Source organism: Limulus polyphemus, unplaced genomic scaffold (assembly GCF_000517525.1).
Source record: "Limulus polyphemus unplaced genomic scaffold, Limulus_polyphemus-2.1.2 Scaffold499, whole genome shotgun sequence".
NCBI classification, from domain to species: Eukaryota; Metazoa; Arthropoda; class Merostomata; order Xiphosura; family Limulidae; genus Limulus; species Limulus polyphemus.
Genome location: NW_013666109.1, coordinates 76,840 through 100,326, shown reverse-complemented (window position 1 = coordinate 100,326; position 23,487 = coordinate 76,840). Strand labels below are relative to the sequence as shown.

Genomic DNA, 23,487 nt, shown 5'->3' with positions numbered 1-23,487 from the left:
AGAATTTTATGGTCAGGATCAATACATGTATAAGATAGATGGATTTATTTCTAACTAAATCTTTTCAGTATTGCCATCTACCACCAAGTTGGTCTTATTTTTGTAACACTTCTTTTTCGGAATTTTGAGCCAAGAATACTGAACATTTGGTGTATATTTTGAATTTTGTTTCCTAATAAACTTGTACATGTGTAAATGTATTTAACACATTTTTCAAAAATTATCTGCATTGTGTATTTAACTCTAGACATGTTACTTATCCTTAATGAACTCAATCTTTTTTTCTGTTGGTTAGATATTCTGAATGAAGGAATCTTGGACAGTACGGAAATGAATGAGGCTTGTCAGGCCATATGGGATTACAACATTTTTAGCTTGATTGTCTCTGTAATTAAACAAGATTTTTCTAAAATTAATGGATCTTGGGAAACTGCTGTTAAACTTATAAGCATCTTAAAGTAAGGAAACATTAAATTTCTTAAGCTGAAAAAGAACATTTACGAAATGCTTTTAATATGTATGATAACTGTGGCTGAATTAATTAATATAAAAAGTTATGTCATTTCTGTGGTAAAGATTTAATGGATGTAGAATACAAAATAATGTACACTACATGTATTCAAACACTACCATTTATTCGGTCATTTTTACAATTTAATTATCGCAAGAGCATTAGAGAAGTTTTAAGCTACTGTGGAAATTAACTGTATAGCTTATTCTACCCAAAACATCTTGTACAAACTAGTTAGGTAATTTGTAAATTCTGTTGATACAAAGTTGTGTTATTGGTGCAGGATCTGACAGGTTTATCAGTTTTATTAAGTGCATGAAGATTAAAAATAATGATTGCAAAAAAGCATGCACTTTTTTCTTTACACATAATTTGGCCGTTTTTGCCATTTCTCTCTACATTTATTTTTTATATATTAATTAAGACATGAATTATTCAGAATAATTAAACATTTTTCTTCAAATAGTTAATGTAAAAATAAACTTAAAATAAAAAAACATAAATATCCGATTTTGCGCATGCTGTTTTAATCATGTGTATGAAATAATATTGTACGTAGTGAGTTATGTTTACAGAGTTTTTTTTCTTTCTTATTTTAAGTAACTGTGAAGAAAGAAAAGAAAGTGTGATTTAGGCAAAAACTGTACAATGCTACTTTTTAATTACTGTATAATAACAAACAGAGAGTAGTAAAATCTGAGTGTAGAAACTCGTAAATTTTTTAAAATATTTTACATTATTGCCTAAATTTTGCTGGTTTGATTAACAGGAAAATTATCTCAGTTTTTCAACCAGAAGATAAAGAGACAGACAGGGCTTATAAAGCTCAGTTAACGTTGACTACTGACCGTATCCTAGCTGCAGCAGGTCGATATATAACTACTGTTAAAAAGGTAAGAATCAAAGTAATCGAGTTGGGGAAGGTAAATCTAAAACATTTTTTAAGTTGGTGCTTCTTAATTAAAGATTTATGATTAGTGTATTTTGAAAGATAATTGCTTTATAACTTTTTCACAAACTAGAAAAGAATTTACTTTTATGCTAATTAGGAACATCAGGCTTCTTTTACTAATTATTCAAATTGATAAGTTAACAAAACACTGAACAAAGAAGAAATGAACAGTTATATAATCTATAAAGCACTAGCAAATGGTTAGTAGTTATTTTTTTTCGTGTAGCTGCTAGCAACACAATTAATTGTTGCATTTGTTAAATGTTAATAAATATTTATATACTACTTGTACGTATAAATCTTGTGTGTCATGTATTCTTTTCAAATACTTTTGAATATAAAACTCATTTGAGCTACATATAACAGTGTTTCTGTTTCAACTATTTTACAAAAGATAAAAGATTCTCAAAATGGGTGGAAACTCTTGTATGTACACCATGAGCACCTTGATCATCAAAGTCGATAGTACCCCACTGTATAATTATTCTATTATTAAAAGTTACAGTTTACACTCTGAAAGTTGGCAAAGCATTAGAGGTCAATAGGCCTAACATTTGTGTTAATCATGGACAAATTAATGGGAATGGGGAAAAAAACATCTGATTTTGTCATTTCTTCTTGGCCATCATAAAAAAGCATTAAAAATGTTAAAATTCCTTCTCTCTCACAAACTGCAGACCCTGTAATAAGTTATAGATTTTACTGATAAAATGTTTAACAGTATTTTTTTCTAATATTAGAAATATCATAAGAAATAATAACATATCTGCACCACGTGGGTTTTGAACTTCTAGTCTAATTCTGTTGTGCATATTATTACTTTTTGCAGTGTTATGTTCACAATTTCTTTAAACAACTTAATTATCAATGTGTATCAGTAAACTTGACATGAAAACAGTTTATAATTCAAATATTTAATTTCATAATTTCAAAGTGAAATGCTTAAAGATCCTCAATCTTCAAACTACTCTTCCCCCTTATGTAAAAACTCAAAGCCAGCCCTTATCATTCAAATATATAGCAAGCTTTCCCTTAAATTAGTTGCATCCACCATATCCAAAGGCCACCCACCCCTAATAAAAAATAATAAAACTGTCTTAGCTAAAGGTGATTTCTTCCTTGCCAAAGCTTATACTTGAGTCCTCTAGTTTTACCATTTTCAACATTAAATATGAAAAAGGTGATGTACCAACACTATCAATTCCCTTAACAGCCTTAAACACCTCAATCAGATCCCCTCTAAGCAGAGGTATGTGCTCTACTGAGTGCCCCAATAGTTCGGATTGTGATATCTCACCTATATTACTTTACATTTATTATAATTAAAAACCATCTGCCATTTATTTACCCAATTCACCAAATAATCCAAAACATTTTGTCAGGCAGTAGCATGCTTCTTACAGTCAACAACACCCAAAACTTTCAATATGATTACTTACCTCTTCTTACAGCTACAGCTATTCTCGATTTGACTGCCCTCTAATGCTTCCACTAGCCTTGAAACTCCCACCTAATTCCATGTATATACCACGTGGTTCAGCTGCATTTAAGCATGCAAATTTGCATGCGACAGTCCTTCACCAATAGGAGTGCAACTAAACCCCCTGTCACAGCTGACTCGCTCTGTGCAGTTGAACTCAATCTTCACTTCTCGATTCGGCACGATAGTGTTAAGACCTAGTGCTTCATTTCAAACTTTTATTTTCTTCTTCAGTGTGTTTTGAAAATATTCGGTTACTGATTTTTGCATTTTAAAGTATTGTTTATAATGCACTATTTAGTTGGATTTCTTTATTTGATTGTGAATTCTATTTCTTACTCAGTTACCAGAAGTAAGTCAATATTTATGAATTCACAGTTTAATATTAGGACTACAATGGCTACCATCAGTAGTGCCATTCAAGAGCTCGCAACAACAGCTGCCGGTTAAGAATTATTGACACAAGAAGTTTTAGCCATTGTTTATCAGGAGATGGCTTCTTTCATGTGGGCCAAGGGATTTCCCGATCTACAAGCAATTCTGCCATTACCTGAAGACTTAGATCAGGATGGTGCAGACTTGGACAGCCTTCACCCTCCCTTCCTTTGCTGTGCATGCATGTTCTCAGCCTGTTGAAATGATTAGATCTCAGTCACCATCTTTAGAATTTATATCACAAGTATGTTATGTTTTTTGTCTTTGTCACATGTGTCATTTAAATCCCTCCCTTCTTATCAAATGCAGCTCCTAGTTCTGAGTTTTGTTTTCCTCCCTTTGTCTGATGTTGGGATCCATGCCAAATGTTTTGCAGATCAATTATATGAAGGGGTTAGTATGGTACACCCTTCACATACTGCAGAGACTCATGCACTTGCATATCATTATTCAGCAAATCCTAGTGTCATTCAAGTTTTGTCGGAAAGACTCTTCCCTCCTTTTCCTCACACCTCCTGCCTTATCTACTGTCCCAGTTCCTTTCATCCCCCTCAAGACCCTGTTTCCCATCAGCATTTCACAGAAGTAGTTCAAGACCTCCTCATCAAGGATACCATTGAACAGGTTTCTCCTATATTTCCAGAAATCTATTCCTGACTTTTCATCATCCCCAAGAAGACCGGATATTGGTGTCCTGCTTTCAATCTCTCCTATCTGAATTGCTTCCTCGATGTGTCTCTGTTCATCATGCCATCCTACCTGTCTCTCAGATGTGCCTTTCTTTCAGGGCTTTGGATGATGAGATTTGATGTGTTTGATGCTTATCTTCACATCCCCATTGCTCGGGTTTCACTTCATTATATATGTTTTGTTCAAGAGGATCAAGTATATCAATTTCAAGCTCTTTCTTTCAGGCTGACATTGGCAACCTACCCTTTCTGTCAGGTGGTCCAGTCATTTGCATAATTCCTACATTTTTGCAGGCTCATTTTCCATTTTTATATGGATGACTGGCTTCATCTGGCTCCATCCTTCACAGAGTCTTCCTCAGACATTCAACTTCTCAGAAAAGCTGCTTGGGTGGGTTGGTTTATCCAGATGGAGAAGTCCATTATACACCCCACTCAACATCTTGTTCATCTGGGGATGTTTTTTCAAGTCACATCTCAGCCTTCTCCTCTTCATCTGCATTCCATGGAGTATTTAGTTCAGAGAGCATTATCAGCACCTTCACTCCCTGCATGTGAGGTTCTGTTTCTTTTGGGGACTTGAGCATCACTGGAGTCTATTATCCCTCTAGGCCATACTCACAGGCATTCCTTGCAGTGAGTACTATAAAATCAATGGCACCACATCAGGGACCTTCTGGATTTACAGATATCCCTTTCCTGCTTTCCTTCAGTCTGACTTCCTTTGGTGGTTAGATAGGGACAACACAACAGTGGGGGAACCTATTCCTCCTCCCCATCTGGATATCCACATCTTCACAGATGCCTCGTTATTGGGATGGGGTGCATGCTGCAATACACAGGAAATCTCAAGCTGTTGGTCTCAGGAGAAGTTAGGTCTTCATATCAACCTTTTAGAACTCCATGCTATTTGTCAAGCAATGGTTGATTTGGTGTCATCTCTGTGGGCTTGACAGTTATGATTCATTACAACAGCTCAGCAGTTGTCTCTTGCATTACCTGTCAAAAGGGCACTCGATCCTGGTTCTTATGTTCCCACACTCTTGATCTCTTCTTCTGGGCTGATAGCCATCAAATTTGTTTGCTGGCTTGTCACATACTGGTGCACTCAATCTTGTTGTTAATCGTTTGTGCCATCCTAACAAAATTCTACTCATGGTGTGGTTTCTTGACCCAAAGTATTTCAATGGCAATATTCTCAGTTGAATTCTCCCCAACTGGATGCATTTGCCACTCATTTGAATTCCAAGCTTCTTCTCTTTTGGTCCCCAGTTCCACATCATTTGGCTTTGGCTGTGGATGTATTTAGCCAGGATTATAAGGACCTTTTCCTTTATACTTACTCTCACATCCTTCTACTCTGAATAATTTCTCCCATCTAATCCACTCTGCATTGGGTCCTTCTTGTGGTTTCTGCCCCCTGTCCCTTCTCCAGAACAACCTCCATTAACTTTTCCTCTCTCCTGGTCCCTTTTCTGGCATCCTCACTCATGGGTGCTTCATCCCTTCATTCCCACGCTCTGGCTTTATACGTGGCTTTTGTGCAGTCTCTTGCATTTGGGACTATCTATATCTAGCAGTTTCCTGCTCAGCCAGATATTGTCTTTCCCTGTAGCTGTTCTCCATACATCAGTACAACTCTGAGTGGGTAAGTTATTTTATTTCAATTCTCCATACTTTTTTATAAGTTTACTTTACATTTTATGGATCTTGCTCTCTGGTGAGGGATTCAGGACTATTTACATGTGTAGCATTCCTGTTGTCTCACACTGTCCATTTGTCATCCATGTTTATGTATCAACGTTATTTAAGATTATTCTGTCGTTGATCTATCTGACATGGACTCTCCCCCTTCCTCATCTTTCCTTCTTCAGGTATCTGATTTTTTACATAGTTGTTTGACAAGGAGCTGTTCTTTTCAACCATTATGGGTTGTAGGGCAGCCCTGTCATCTACCTTTCATTTTTCCCATATTTGTCATGTTTTTTCCTCTCCAGTTCTCATATTTAATCCTGCTCTGATTTTAATTGTCTCATGTGTCCAGTCAATGCTTTATGGTGTTATATGTCATGCCCAGCACCTTTCCATGGCTCTCAGTCCCCTTTTTGTTTATCCAATGCAATCCATCCATTTCTCATGATATTTCTCCTATCACCCTTAACAGTGGGGTTCATCAGGTTTTTTCTAATGCATATTCTTCCCTTTCTCGTGAATCTTGTCAATTGTTCTGTGTATCATCCCATCAAATCCATCACTTCACACTGTCCTTGGCTGCTCACTTCCATCATCTTGTGGAGGAAATTGTCAAGTCTGGCATGTGGACCACTCCCCACACTTTTCACTTGTACTACTTGCACCTTCTGACAGTTTCCTGCTCAGCCGGATATTGTATTCCCCTGTAGCTGTTGTACATTGGTACAACTCTGAGTCAGTTAGTTATCTTATTTCATTTCTACATAATTTTTTCAGGAGCATACTTTACATGTTATGGATCTCGCTCTGTGGTGTGTGGTGCCTGTCCAGGTATACTGATATCCAAAATCTGCACCGTGAGATCTATAAGGCCTATCACACTCACTGTTGAAATGGGTTGTTCCACAAGACTGCTTGCAGGTTCTTCCTTACAGTATATTGCATCATAAATATGTTCGTACCAGACTGTACACTTATGGACTAACATGAGTAAAGCAGAAAGAGATTGCTGCCCATCTCTGAGGTTCCTTAGATTGCCAAATCTGGTTTGGTTTGCTTTTCAAAATAGGATTCCATGGTCACCCATTGCACTTTCTGTAGTAATACTTTACTCCGGACTCTCCAATGTGTTTCTTTTCCCCCCACTATCCCAGTTAGGTACGGGAGTCCTTACCACTTACCAGCTCCTAGCTGCTGGAGCAGTGAATCATAGAGGAATCCTCCTGAGTGTGCACAGTTCCACTCAGTTGAGAGTAGGGCATTGCTGTTCTGCCTGTTTACAAGGCATGATTATCCTCCTGCCATGAGTCTGATGTTTTATTCCAGAAGACACTGATCTAAACTGGATTTTTCCACCTATTTTGCAGTTCACCTCTCCGAGTGAGAACTCTCCCTTCTACTGCCACCTGGGTGTTGGTTTCTGGGCAACTGGTTTTGATTGGAGCTGGAACAGCCAACATAAGTCCTTACATGTGAGTGGGTGGGAACTTCCTCCTTCTATGGACTGGATGTTACATCCCCAATGCTGAATGATTTTGGACTGGAATTAACCCTCCACATTGCATTTACACCTTCTTGATGTCATCCCAATGCACAATCTAGGGTTTATTGTTACAAGTTGTGCTGGATAGTTTAGGTTCTCAGAATGGAGGCTTCTCTTTCCTTTTGGTTCTTAGACCTGAGGTGAACGGTTGAGGGTGCTCGTCTAGGTAATTTTACACTGGTCCTTCCATCTGCTCAATGTGTGATTCTAGCTATAACTGTTAGAGGAGGTAAGTAATCATATTAAAAGTTAATATTTTCCTACACTGAAAATCTATTTCTGATAGATACTTATCTTCGCTCACACTTCCCACCAATCCTCCCTACTTCCGGTATTATTTTTATGCCTAATCTCAAAGTGGAGATTGGGTTCAACTGCATAGGAGTCAGCTGCCACAGGAGAGTTTGTAGCACTCCTATAGGTGGAGAATTGTTGCATGCTTAAATGCAACTGAACCACTTGGTATACATGTGAAATTAGGTGGAAGTTTCAAGGCTATTGACAAGGGAAAAAAAGAGTGCAGCCAAATCGAGAATAGCTGTAACTGTGAGAAGAGGTAAGTATTTATCAGAAATATATTTTCAGTGTAGGAAAATATTAACTTTACTATCATCAGCAAAATTAAATAATCTATTCGCCATTTATTCATCTATGTCACTGATGTAAATAAAAAAACACACTAAGCCTTGAGGTACTCCATTCATGACACTGTCGCTGTCCCCAATTTTGACCAGAGCACCTTACCCCATCATCCATGCTAAGGAATTGACTGTCACTCTTATAAAGTATCCACAGCTTTAAAGTGTAGAGAAAATTAAAATGATTATGAATAAATCAGAATTCAGTGACAATACAACTGAATTTGTAAGAGATGGTTGTTATGAAAAGCTTGAAAAAGACTCAGTTAGTAATACCTAAACCAACAAACAACTAAGAAAATTGTAGAAATTCCAATTCAGCATATGCCAATCTTCTAAGCCATTGTGGTAAAACTTTCTATGTATATGTATAATCAAAATGTATTAAGTTCATTATATAATAACAAGAACAATGAAAAGAGATATATCGGTGTTATTTGTAAAAAGTTACAAGAAAATGTAAAGAAGTTTAACACCTGCACTTTCATTAAGGCAGAAAATTTCTGAAATATTAACTGACAAAAGTTTTCCATCTATATCGGCCATTAAGCTAAAGGGAATAATGTACAGGATGACATGTGGATATTGCAAACTATTACATTAATGGAAGCAGAACATCTCCTTTAAGTTAGAAAGAACTATCTTATACCAAATTCAATTAAAGATTTAGTGTCTGTGGTTTTAGAAAGGTACTATATCTGTGATTGGCTTAATTCGTTTGATAAAGAAAGAATCATAAGAATGGAAACAAAATTCCCATTGTAGAAAAGTAAAGGAAGAAGTATTAAAAAAAAAACACAAGATATTGGCGTGGAATGAGATTTACAAATGCCACTAGTTAGAAATTAGTTAATGTGAAGTGAGTTGATTGGTATTATATTCTGTAGGGAATTTTAACTAAGTTTGTATACTTTTCAATTAACATATTTTCCATGTAGTTATTTAATTTCAATATTTTCTTTTATATAAGATAATTTGTATTTGTTATTAAATTGTATATTTTGTAATTTACTGTCATTTACATATCACTTATTGTTCTTATTCATTTTTATAGGTCGTTCTTTTAAGTATTTTTGAGCTATATTTACATAAAATCTTGTACGTGTTTAAATAGTTGTATGCAGTCCTTCATCTTTGGCAGTTGCCATCTCACTGATGCTCGAAAGCACCTGTAAAATGAGTTTTGTGACGGCTTGTTAGTCTGTCATGATGCCCGCCACTTTGGATCCATTACTGACCTTTTTATTCTTACCAAGAAATAAAGACTTTTGAATTCAGAGTCTTATTTGTCATGACATTGGCTATGCAATCAGTTGTTGTTTGTATACACTAACAAGCTCATAGGTAACTTCACGTTGCTTGCTATGACTCTGATACTTTAATTTTAATTGTTCTAAACTAGTGATATGTCACATGCAGTAATACAAAGTTTTTGAACAATACTATATATAGACATCTAATATTTGTAACTAAGAAACTAAGTCAGTTTTGTAAAATTTAAATTATGAAATTTGATACTAATTATTAGCAAATTTAGACTAGCAAGAAGAGTAACAAATTTGATCTAATTTGTATTTGATAAACTACTTTCTGCGTGACATGAAGCCACAGGGCTGTCATGCTAATTGAAGGTCATCATAGCTCAGTTGTACACTGTGAACATGTCTCAGTTTAGCTAATAAAACTGTCTTGTTGATAGAAAAATATTACAATTCAATCTGTGCAAATTAACTTTTGTTTTCCAATTTTGTGAACAAAAATCAGGATACAGCATCAACCCACTAACAACCCCGTAGACTATTTGACAGGTGCTGTTTACAGCCCTTATTCATTTTTCAAACATGAAGGACTGTGGATGTGTTATATGTCTGCATTCAGTATTGCCCCCCCAGTGGCACAGCGGTATCTCTACAGACTTACAATGCTAGAAACCGGGTTTCGATACCCGTGGTGAGCAGAGCACAGATAGCCCATTCTGTAGCTTTGTGCACAACTACAAGCATTCAGTATCTCTGAAGTATTATTTAACACAACATTAATGCTATTAATTGTTTTTATATGTGCATTATCCTTATGATAGTAGAAAGATAGGGTTGAAAATTTTCTAATAAAGCTTTGAATGTAGAGAAGTGAATGCTGTGCATATTGCTTAGACACACAATGGTTTTTGCCTGAGGCAGTAGTTTTCAAACTTTACATAGTCATGGAACCCACTTATTTCATTCTTTCTGTCAAGGAACCCGAATCCTTTACCTACCCTTATAGCTTAGCATAGATGAAAGTGAGCAGGCTCTTAACAGTATTGTTAATGTAAAATTATAAATAAATATACAAAAATATCAAGACTAAATGTCAACTGACTCATTATTTTTAAAGATACATTTGGTCCTTGACAGGTTAACACTCAGTAATTGGAAAGAAACACTATTACTTGTTATCTTTGTATGGAACCCCTGATGACCCCTGGTGAAACTCTGAGATTCCATGGAACATAGTTTGATAACCACTGACCTAAAGCACACATTTGAAAGTTTTCCACAAGATATAGATCTAATGCTTTAAATAGTAACCATTTATTTTTAACCATTTTATTTTTCTACAAAAATATGGTGTATCAAACTTGTTCTGTATGTTGCACTATCCCTTTTGACTTAAAAGAAAAACTGACATACATGCTTTCTTTGTAAGAAATTGTCACTTCTTTGATCATATACAGGAAGTGTCCAAGGACAGTACGGAATACCAGGTTTTGTCCTGTATGTTTAAAACCTTAAACGTTATTGCGAAAGTTCATCCTCAAGGGATCACAGTTTCTCTCAGCTCCAAGAGATTGTTGAGTCTGCTTATGTCCAATTCTGATGAAGTTTACACATTTTCAGCCAAACTACTGGTTTCTTTGCTTTATTATGGAAAGTGAGTATCACAAAATATACCTTTCCTTTGATGAGTACCTTGCTTTTTATTATTAATTTGCTTTTTGGCATATGTGTAGATTCTTATATTCATAGTTGTTATAGTTTTGGACATCATTCTTATGTTTATAGATGTTATAGTCATGGACATCATTCTTGTATTTATCTATATATATAAGGCACAAAAATCTGTGTGTCTGTCTATTTGTTCATTATCTAACTACTCCTAGGTTGCTTGGTAAATCTCAGCCAAACTTTGTGGGATGATAGTTTGGAACAAGGGGCATGTTAATGGGGTTCACAACCTCCCTCCAACCCCCATTATTGCTCTTATTTAGCATTTATTATTTTTGATGTAAGTTAACATTATCTACATTCATAGATATGCCATGACCTTACACCGAAAAAAACAAACTTTATTACATTTTATTTAATGTGGCCAATGACCATGGAAACACATGCCCTTAGTTCCACAGTGTTTCACCATTACCTCAAAGAGGTCTCACATTGCTTCCTGACTTGATATTAATTGTAAGTATGTGTATATATAAGTAGTGTTACTTTTAGCTTCCAAAACAGTCAACTTTGGGAAGGGTACACACAAACTACACCCCTACCTAAGTGTGTCAAGATGCCCAAACGAGTTTTGAATTCATTGTATTCATGGAAATCAAAAATAGCGAAGAGGATGGAAGTAAGGAAATCACAAAAAAATGGCAAAAGAAACTGTTGCAAGATGAGCTCAAGATAGAAAAAAATGATAGCTAGAAAAAGAGCATAAGAGACAGCTGATGAAACTGCTGCCACACAAGAAGGAAACTGTGGCAGTATGGCAAGAAGGGTGTAAGAATAAGTTGCAGAAATTGCTGCTAGAAGAGAACAAGATAGACAATATCAAGCTCAAAGTAGATTTGCTGCTGCTGAATGAAGATCTAGAATGTATTTCAAAACAACTTAAGATTATGATCCAAGTCATGATTAATAATCAGAATCTGTATAGGATTTTGGAAGATCTATAGAATGTGATTTTTGCAGGGCAAAAAGGTATCACAATGAAAAGCCAGGACTGTGTTGTGATAATGGCAAAGTTGAATTGCAGCCTTTGAGAGAACCACTACCACCTCTAAATGTACTCCTTCATGGAAATACTGAAGAATCTGTAAACATCCTAACCAGTATCTATACATATAAAGTAGTAAAATCTGTGTGTCTGTCTGTTTGTCCCTTATCTAACTACTCCTAGGTTGTGGGGTCAGTCTCAACCAAACTTTGTGAGATGATAGTTTGGAACAAAGGCCATGTTAATGAGTGGTTCACAACCTCTTCACCTTCCTTATTGATGTTAATGTTAACTACATTTACAGATGGTGCCACATCCTTACACAAAAAAAACTTTATCAAATTTTCTATAGCACAACATACACATAGAGTGTGTGTGTGTGGTGGGTAGGGGGGGGTAGTCAAACGTCTTATATATCTCAGAGAGTGTGCTAACACTTGATATGGAGGAATGCAATAAAATAAAATGGCCACCACTATTGTAATAATACATAAACCCAGCTGAAGTTTCTACTCCATCAGCCATAATATTGCTGATATGAAAAACCATTTCTTGAGTTATACCAACTTCCTACTTTGACCCATGACCTTACAACTTCGGCCTGTAAGACACTTCTATGGCAAATTATTGTCAACTAATTAATCACGTGAAACACTGTGGAAGGGCATTAAGAGCTGGGTGTTAAAACCTACCTTTACTACTTATTCCTTCAAAGTCACCCTGACCATTGCACAGTGTATACGATTTTTTAAGTATATACATGGTAAATTTGTAAAACTTATACAAAACTTTTTTGAGGTAATAATGAATACTGTAATAATATGTTATAAATAAATTGTGTGAAAGTTAGAATTTTTGTGCTGTTTCTCATGGCATCCACCTCACATTTCTTTCAGTTCATAACCTGGACAAAGGATGGGTACCTCAGTTTATAGTTGTTATAATATCAGATATTATTTGTATGTTTATAATGGTGAAAATCTTGGCCATCATTCTTATGTTTATAGTTGTTATAATATTAGACATTCTTATGTTTATAGTTGTTATAATATTAGCCATTCTTATGTTTGTAGTTGTTATAATATTAGACATTCTTATGTTTGTAATTGTTATAATATTAGACATTCTTATGTTTATAGTTGTTATAATATTAGACATTCTTATGTTTGTAGTTGTTATAATATTAGACATTCTTATATTTGTAGTTGTTATAATATTAGACATTCTTATGTTTGTAATTGTTATAATATTAGACATTCTTATGTTTATAGTTGTTATAATATTAGACATTCTTATGTTTGTAGTTGTTATAATATTAGACATTCTTATATTTGTAGTTGTTATAATATTAGACATTCTTATGTTTATAGTCATAATCGTCAATTTCAGATTTCTCTTGATCTATTTAAACGTGTTCCAATTAACTTAAATATAACTTATATAAAACTTAAGTGGGTAATTCAACAGCTTGATGTTCAAGTTATAATGGAATTTTACACAGTTCAACATTTTTTTGTATTTGTTTACAACTTATATAAATGGGTTTCCTATAAATCTCACTACCAGGTTTTTAGTATAAACACAAACTAGAAATCATAAAGTTAAATATGTGATTTGGATAAAAAAAATGTTATTAATTTTAGGTACATGTATGTAATATATTTATTTCTATAATAAATTTTTATTATCTTAACCCGAGAACTTATCAAATTTATTTTAGAGCTGATCTGATGTTTCCATTCAACATCTAATTTGTTAACTTTTGGTGATTAGAGTACCTATTGCTTTGAAATTAAAATCTGTTAAGAAAAAATTTCAAATCAATTATCATGATATTCGCCGTTAATTTTGTTTCAGGGACTTTGTCTCTTTGGTCAGTACAAGCACTCTACAACCTCTCTGGGACGAGGCAGTCTATCAGATTTATACATCAGAAAATCCTTCTGTTGTCAAGTGAGTATTGCACACATTTACAGTATAGCCTTTAGATAATATTAAATGATGCCTTATATTTATAACTTAAATACATGTGTCCCTTTCGTGGTGAAAAAAAAATCTTTTTAAGTTTGCTTTATCTGTGTTTACAGATGGAGTATTGAAGTTCTGTCTTGTGCTCTTCAAACATTTGCACTCTCTGCACATCACCTTACAACAAATTGCAGGCAAGTTCTACATATTTCTCAAAACTTGTTTTACGTTGATCTTTTGTTTGATCCTGAAAAGCTGAATGTTCATTGTTCTTCAGTTTATTTGGTTAACATTTTAGGAGTGATAGAGCTTTTGTATTATGTACTCAGATTATTAATTTATGCCTGTTAAGTGCTATATGTAAACAGTTGCTTAAATATTCAAAAAATAACATTTACCTTTTAAATTTTTATTTTTGAATGCTTGTTTTATAAGCTTAAAACATCTATTTTGTAATATATGCCAAATGTGGTATAGGATATTAGTTTTTTATGGATAAAATTACTCCCTTCTTTGTATTTAATACTCTTATTATTTCTCAAGTGATCTTCTAGAGGTTCTTCAAAAATGGCAAGGTAAAGGCTTTGACCATAAATTGCAAAAATTACAGCATCATTTACATAAATGTCTGGATGATTCCCAAGCTATTGAAAATGAGGTAGGTTATCGAAGATGACTTGAAACAACGTTAAACCATATTAAACAAAAACAGGAATATAATTACATGAAGCATTTATTAGACATTTCAGAATTCTGTCTTTGGTAAACTAGAATTACAAAATGATACACAGTGGCAAGTACACTAGGAATTTGTTCTACAATAAATAATAGTAAACAATCTGAATACAAAAAAGAACAGGAGAAAATGAACAGTATTTAGCGTAAATGGAATAAGTTATATTAAAATAGATTTAAAAAATGTGTATTATTTAGAGATGGAATAAGAGTTTTTATGTACAATGTCTTTTTTTTTATCAGAAGTTTGGTGGGATGGAAAATCAGTAGTAACAATGAAATGGGTACAGATTTACTAGTTATAATCTTATTACTATAGTGAATAAATATAAAAAGACTGAAGGACAAATGTGGTTCTGTGTGTAACAGGCAGCACCCTTGGGGACTAATTGTTGAAGTTTCAATTATACTGCCAGTCACACCAAATTTATTTAGTGGGGGATTTGCAGTAGCGAGTGGAGCTCACAAGTCACTAAATCTAGGTAATTTATGGTTAGAATAAATAATCAGAGTCCTAGATCAATATTAAACAGATTATAATAACATTTATTAAACCTTTTCATATAACATTCAATACAAATTAAAAGTTTGTTAATCGTTATACCCTTTTCAGTTACCGTTAATCAGTACTATCCACTAATATAAAGTACACTTCTTTTAATTCAACATAAATCTCCTTTTATCATTACTTACATTAAGTGATCAAGAGAAACCATAAATCTATACTTACAACAGAACTGAACTGGTAAACTTTTGGAGCCTCGAGACTTCTATAGTCATATTCACGAATTGGAGAGTTTGAGTACTTGATAACAATTCAAGAACTCGGAGGAAAACTGATTTTTTGGCTTCAGACAGGGGTTTTTAACCCATATTTTCTTGATATTCTCTCGACCTTCGAAATAGTATCCAAAACTACCCATAAGAAGTTCTACCATTTTATTAGCCGATCTGTGCAACTTCCTGGGCTAGTCCAAAACCATAACCAAAACTCTCAAGTGATTGGTTACTGTTATGGAGTTAGCCAGTTGCCCTTCCACTTGTACTAATACACTAGCGTCTTGTAAGGAATATGGCATCAAAGTACCGCTCTTGCTTGTTAACATCGACTTTTTCGTTACTTCTACAGTGCTAACGAGTTAGCGTCAGTAATCCATCACAACCCGTCATGGGTGCTCGTGCACTTACTTCGTTGCTAGGCAGTATCTCTACATGCTTTTCAATGCCACTGACCCAGCTATCTGTACTTTCTAGCTCTCGGCTTTATTTCATAATACAGACGTCCTTACTTTTCTCCATGTATATGTTACTCAAAAACTCAGAAAATTGTCACAACTTTGTTCTTTTCAACTATTAAATATACTGAAGCAATTGCAAAATTCCCTTAAAAATATTCAATTACTTCATGTGAAATTTCAATCTTTTTATTTGTTGAAAAACAAATTGGTAATACATTCTTGTCCTTTTTTTAAGTTTATAGACAAGTGTAATGTATGTTATGCACATGTGAGAACTTTTATGAAAAACAAGTTAATGACCTTGTTTCTTCTATTAAATCAAATTTCTCTGGCAAGATACCTTAAAATGTTTTAGTTTTCAAATATTTTAATTTGTAACTAGATTCTTTAGAATAATATGATTTGTATCTTTTCATTTTTTGATTAGAAACGACACAAGGCAGCAACAAAAATACAAGCTGTGTACAGAGGGTACAGAATTCGTAAACAGTTAAAGTTAGCTAATTATAATCTGGCACGATTACAAAGACACTACAGGTTAGTATAGAATTCTTTTAAAAACTAACAATTGTCAAACTAACAAATGTATACAGCATGTCAAATTTTTTTTACATATTAATGCATAATGCAATATTCAAATTTTAAAATATATGGTTAGTTAGTACTTGGAATTTTATGATTGTCTTCCTTTCAACATTTTTGTGAGTTTTAAAACTTCTGAATAGTGTTTGAATTTAAAATATGTAGTTAGATCCATTGCACTGGCCTAGTATGGCTAGATATTGTCTAATATTTTTGATAAAATCTTGGGAATACTAAAAATTATGATAGCTAATAATGTATAGAAGGTATTAGTAAAGAAAAAGTGGGTATTTACTAAATTGTTTTTAATTCCATTCATTACTTTGCTGGTTTACTTTGTCTTCTTTAAAATTTTAATGAACTTTAAACTTCAGTAGAATCCACTGATTATATTTTAATGTTCAGAATAATCTGTTGATTAATATTTAGCATTCCACTGATGGAACCTTAACCTTTAAAAGAATGTACTTATTAACCATTAAACTTTAGTAGAATCTCTTTCTGGTCAATGTAAAATGCTTAGTATTGCACAATATTGGATTACATGTTCTTTACACATCATGACATCTAAATCAAAAAAATTTACAGTAAACTGTTGGTTTTATCATCATTGATTTACTCTGTTTTGTAACACATTCAAGGAATATCTTTTACAGAAATGTAATATTTCATCTTACTATAATGGATGTACCATGTATATATGTATCTATGTTTATGACTGAAATAGTATATACAATGTGGCGCCATCTATTAAATGGAACCACAAACAAAATTCCATTAAAACATTTCACACTTTGGGTATTCTAGATTCAGACAATTAAAAAAAATAACTATGGTATGTGCAACAACCATTTCTTTATCACAGAACACAATTGTAAATAAAAGTACTCCCTTTTCAACAAGAACATGACTTTCACTAGGACTGTACGTGAGGGTTTGATTATATCTTTATTGATGTAATTTGTAAATATAGTACCAAAAATATATAGTTTTCAAAAAAACTGTTATTTTTTCAAGAAATGTACCTCTTTTAATATATTAAAACATTAAAGTTTATATCAGAACAGTCCAAACACCTTTCCCATACAGTACTTCCCAGAAAAATCTTTTTTTTAGAAAATTTTTACTTTTTCTCAATTTTATTTAAATGAGATATGATTATTACGATTTTGAAATTTCTTTAAATTATTCAGAAGTGAAATTAGGAGTAAGGAAGTATAAACGTTGTCACCGTATGAGAAGTAGGTGTAGATAGTTCTATGTATTGCAAAGAGAAAGGTATTTAGGGAATGGATCTATTATTACTCAAAACCTCACTCGGTATTTGTGTTACGAATTTGTGTGGATTTCATCATTTTTTATAGACACTTAGAGTAGTAATACCATCACCTTGTTGAGTTTTAATACTTGCTCCCGGTACCCAGGTTTTGAAAGCGTTGCTAGATCTGGTGTCTCTTACTAGATAAGTTGATTGGTTTGTCATTTTTTGGGTCGTATCTTTCATCTGAAATTGTCTGTTGTCCAATAGATGTTTGGTGGGTATCAAGTGGAACAGGGTTAACCCACTTATGTTTAACCTCACAGTCATTGCAAACACCTGCATGGCCATGAGATTTATTCAGAACTCTTTAAATACCTAACCTTTTACGTGAGTAGTCTAGGCAGGTCACTTAACTGTTTTAATTACTTTAAATATACAGCACTGACTTTACATTTTATAAACATTGTGCATTCAAATACAAAATACCACAACCAAAAAATGTTTCATATTTGAGTTTCCTCTGTGGTTAAGTTTTGATGTAGAAGTATGGTACTTTTTAAATTTATATTTTTTATTCCTTTGTAGAAACCTCCAGTGAATGTATGATTCTTTCTGAATGAATAATCATATCATTAGAATTCTAAATCCTTCAAACTTGTTCTTAGAACCCTATGTATAGCTCTCTACTTTCTGTGTTCTATAAGTTGTATGGTCTATATACTGCTAATGCACCATAAACTATTAAGTTTTTTTACAAATATTTTGATAATTTGTGGAGAAAAATGAGTTTGTATTCATTTTTGTGCTTTGTTTTTGCATTTGTCAGTATTTTACCAACATACTTTCCCAAAATATCACAATATATACATATATATTTGCATTTGTATATGTATTACGCTACCAAATATTACTTGTCATGATGTGATATTAGAAATAAGCATTATTCCAATATGTTTTTGAAAATAGATTGTCTGTTATAAAGTGTTTAAATCTGTTTGGTACTTATTCCAAAATTTTAGCTGTTCGTATATATATACACCAATAGACAATTTTCAAACATTTCTTGCAACACTAACTTGATGTATGGTAAGATGGCATAAATTCATAGTTGTTTTTCTTATGTGATAGTTTATTTTCAAGAAAGTAGTACTGCATTATCAATCTAATCAAAAACATCTTAGGTGTGAACAAATAATGTGTGGCCAAAAAAGGATTGAACATGTGACTAAAAGGAATGAAATGAAAATTGGTGGCCAAACTGGTAGCTACATGTATAGCATTGATAAGAAATTTACAGCAAATATTCATTCATTAGTTAGCTAGGCTGCATTGTTTGTTCAACTTGGGGCATGATGGTAGGTAAAACAAAATATGCGACCTAGCTAACTAATGAATGACTATTTGATGTAAAATTCTTATCAATGATATAAGTGTAGCTATCAGTTTGGCCACCAATTTGGATTTTATTTCGTTAAACTGCCTGCTCAATCTTTTTTTTTGGCTGCACTTTTTTTTTTCACACATAAGGTGTTTATGATTAGATATCATGACTTTTTGTCAATACACACCAACAAACCACAGCAAGTAAGAAAGTGACACTTGATAGTAACCAACATTAGCTTTAGGCTCACAGCCTGATTATAAAGAACAGACCTATACTTTACAGAACCAACCAGATTCTTTAAATGTATGGTGGTAGTTTTTCTTCTCTAAAACAGCTGTATTTAATTCGAATGACACAAAATTAAAAATGGTTAACTTTTAATCTTAGATGAAACTGTGGTAAAAATGTCAGACCTATAGCTCACTTGACTTTTCATTTGGGCATGTGCAAAAATTTTGTTCAGAATTGGCTGTTTTTGTTGAATAACTTCACACCTGTGGCTTATATTGAGACCAAATTTGACCCTTAATTGTATGTTATAAACGTCTTTCAGGATACCAAATTTGAAGAAAATCCATCAAAGTATGTTTTTGGGTGTGATCGTGGAAATAGAAAAAAAGGGAAGAAATTCAATCCAAATTGGAGATTTTATATCTCGTGTGTTTCTTAATGGATTTCCTTGATATTTAGTATGTGAAGTAAGGGTCTGCTAGAACACATCCGTTGAAAATGTGTGATAGTTTAGATTACAATAGTCTGAGCTACAGAAAGTGGAAAATTGCTAAACTATCACTCCTGTTAATAACACATAGTTTGTTGTGCAGGTTGTTTTGGCTGTACATCACACTAATGTGTGTCTTGATATAATGTTACAGATAAATATCATTGCATCAATATTCAGTATTATTGACTTGCAATACAAAATATACCAGTCTTTCACATTTCACGAAAGTGGTGAGTTTGCTTTTTCCCACAGGAAGAAGGATTCTCACCATGCCATTGTAAATTGGCAGTATTGGCAGAACATAATGTTCACTTAGGTTTATGATAAAGTATCTACCACAGAGTAATGAAGCAACATATATATATATAATGCAAAACACAATTCTACTTCTCTTTGCACTTTTCTTTATTCTGTGTAGAAATACGTTATTATGTATTGGTAATTTAGTATGTTTTTTGTTATTAGGCTTAAAAAGAGTAATGAACAGGAACAGCAATTGCAAAATTGGCGGAAAGAGGAACAAAAATTTGACTCAAAGATTGAGCGGGCTCGTAGATTACGGCTGTACCATGAAAAGTGCTTTCAAGCAATAAACTCTCTCCCTTCAGGTAATAGTTGAAAGCGTATAATAAATATTGTTCTCATATGTTTGACTTTTTTCCTCTTTCCAACAGTATGACATCTACGAACATTGTCCTAAAGAAAATAAAATGGGGAAATCAGAAACCCCAAAGATTAGAGAGATAAACATATGTCATTTTGTTGAAGGTAATCTTGTTTTCCAGTATTGATTGGGTTATAGTTCTCATTCAGTATACATTTTTTCTCCTCTTTCATGACTATGTATGGTCAAAATCAAAGTTCAGTGTAGTAGTGGAAGACTGTACTTGGGTGTTTAAAGTTTTTTGCAAGATGTGTAAAACTAGCAGTATCATAAACTAGTTTTTAAAATGTGAACATATACAACTGCTCTCTTGACCTGTATAATATGCTGTAATCTCTTTGTTTGTTTAAGGTCTATGACTTTCCATAGATTTCCAGATATTGATAATTTTTGTTTACTGTTTTATTAATTTTACCTTTGATCAAAGTAAGCTACCTAGATAGATCAGAACAAACAATCAACATAGTAATGAATATGGATATTTTGAAACTCTGATCTTACATTTTTGCTTATAATAGTTAGAATGCATTGTTTGGGTACCCTTGCTGTTAGTAATATTTTAAGCTGTAATCTCAATAATATTTTGCGAGACTTGACCAACTTAGGAGATTTAGATTGGTTTTAAATTCATGTATTAAGCTAACAATGTAAAATAATCCTTATAATAGAAAAAAGTTAAAAAGGATAAATGAAGATATATTAAACATTCCAAACAAACTATTAATGAATGTAACATTAAAGAGTATACCTAGTTTGGAGAACACAAAAACACTTGTAGTTTGCTACATTCACTATCACAGATTTCATGCTCCTCGAAGAACTTAACATTAGTATATTGAAAACTTAATATGGTCCTTTGTAAAAACTTCTGAAAGGTAAACAAATTATACTGTGGTTATTTCAAAAGTAAATTAAGTTTTGAAAATTGCTATTATACTTGTTATGCTTAATTTTCAGGAGAAGTGGACAACTATCTTCAACTTCTTCAACAAGAGGCTGCTATAAAGATTCAGCGTGCTTGGAGACATTTCCTCTGTCATCGCGAGATGAAAAAGATGAATATCTTTAAGAATCGTGAATCAGCAGCTCAAAAAATACAAAGACAGGTAACACTGTAAAATGATATCAATTCCTCTTACAGGTCGCTTAGAAATAATAAATATATATATTTTGAAATTTTCAGTTTTCAAATGTATGCTTTCTAAAAATATACATTTTCAACCATAATGCATACTTTTAACATAATGTATCAAAATAACTCATTTCAGATGTAACATTTTTTCAGATTAACTCTGTAGCAATGACACCTTCTTAAACACCTTCTGTGTAGGTTACTGAATTATATTTAAAATATAATTAAACCACTTTACTATAAATGTATTTTAATGAAATTATTATTATTAAGTATGTTATATTTTACATTTTTTTATTGTCTAAGTATTATTCCTTTATTTTAAGAAGAAACATCTAAAACAGCAATTAAAAGTGAAGGTTTTGGTGTCACGTAATCTTACAGTTACAATTCTCAACTTTTTTCAGAGATCTTGTACAAGAAACTGAGTAGCTAAAGTACACTGTTATTTGAGATGGTCAAAGTCCACAAAATACATATATTTCTTTACCATCTGGAGATGCTCCAAGAATTTCTTCTCAACCTAAACAGTTGTAAATTTTTTTCTTAGTTTAACATCAGTCACACTCACTTGCAAAGTTGAAGCTGTGTTGCTATGCAACAGCTTGAAGTTGAATGCCATGCTTATAACCAATAGAAAGAGCAGATTTTCTTCTATTTTAGCTAAATAGGCCAACAGATAATGGGAGTATATGTGTTTCTAAATATCACATTAAAAGAAGCTTAATCCATTGTTGAGAGTGGGGTCCCCAGCATTTGGCTATAGCTTAAAAATAAAGTATAAGTGAAAAGACATGAAATTATGCATAGGAGACCAAGAAGATTATTCTAGTGAATTTCTACAAAGAATTGAAAGGTATGTACATATTTCCATTCATTAATTTTAAACATTTCATTGCACTGCATGTTGATGATAATATCTAGAGTTAGTGATAAGGTAGAGAAAATGTAAAATCAAATATAAACATTTACATTAAAAACTTTTGATATTCATTTATGAGGTTCTTGAGATTATGCAGATGAAAGGTTAAAACTGCAAGATAAAAAAATATTATTTTTATACTTCATATAAATATTACTTTGAAGGTGAATTGTTCAGAGTCTGAGTGCAAATAACTACATGAAATAACGAATTTTTATTAGAAATAGTAAAAAAATAAAATATTTTATTTTTTATGAAACTACATACTTCTAGGACCGCTCTTGTCAAATTTCAAACAATTTCATCCACTAGTTTGATTTTTGTAAAGAACTTTCCCACGAGTTATGTAACCTACTTACAATGTAAGTAGATCATCATCATAGGGTTAACTAAATTAACATGCAAACAGTAATGCATCACCTATAGCGCATGTCTAACACCCGAACACTAGCACATGTGGAGTGATATACTGCATACTAAATATCCCTAAAGCTATACTTTAATTTTGTGCATTGTTAAACTTTTTGAAATATTGAAAGATCCATTTAACAGTCACCTGTTTCAATACTGTTTACACTTTTCAAGACAGTTCATTATTACTTTATATGTTCATATACATCTTTAAAACAATCTTGGAGCTTTAAGTGTTTTATCCATAATTACTCAGCTACTCAAACACTTTGTAATCAAGCAATGGAAACAAATAATCACACCTCATTTTATTTATTAAGCAAACATGTACATAGACAAAGTAAAAACATAATATTTTGATATTGTTCAAGTAGTCTAAATTAAAGTCAAACAGTCTAATAAAATAATGTTAATTTATTTTGTAAAATAAAACTTGATAATTATAATTTTTTGCTTACAAAGTTTGAAAACCATAACTGAATAAGTAGAGTTGTTTAAACATTTGTTTAACAACAAGTAAAAGCTTGGAATGGTCTATTCTTTCATTGGGGTGT

The 23,487-nt window shown here is 32.8% G+C and overlaps 1 protein-coding gene across 2 annotated transcripts in view; it reads left to right on the top strand.

Annotated features, from left to right (window-relative positions):
* The window catches only part of LOC106458667 (IQ calmodulin-binding motif-containing protein 1-like), a 39,078-nt gene that overhangs the window by 5,919 nt on the left and 9,672 nt on the right, over positions 1–23,487 (top strand). For both annotated transcript variants that reach the window (XM_022384930.1, XM_013918196.2), the window contains exons 2-10: positions 296–458; positions 1,281–1,404; positions 10,657–10,853; positions 13,770–13,865; positions 14,000–14,074; positions 14,424–14,538; positions 16,281–16,390; positions 20,270–20,412; positions 21,426–21,574. In XM_022384930.1, coding sequence (XP_022240638.1) covers positions 296–458; positions 1,281–1,404; positions 10,657–10,853; positions 13,770–13,865; positions 14,000–14,074; positions 14,424–14,538; positions 16,281–16,390; positions 20,270–20,412; positions 21,426–21,574 — 1,172 coding nt within the window. The remainder of the gene's footprint in view (positions 1–295; positions 459–1,280; positions 1,405–10,656; positions 10,854–13,769; positions 13,866–13,999; positions 14,075–14,423; positions 14,539–16,280; positions 16,391–20,269; positions 20,413–21,425; positions 21,575–23,487) is intronic.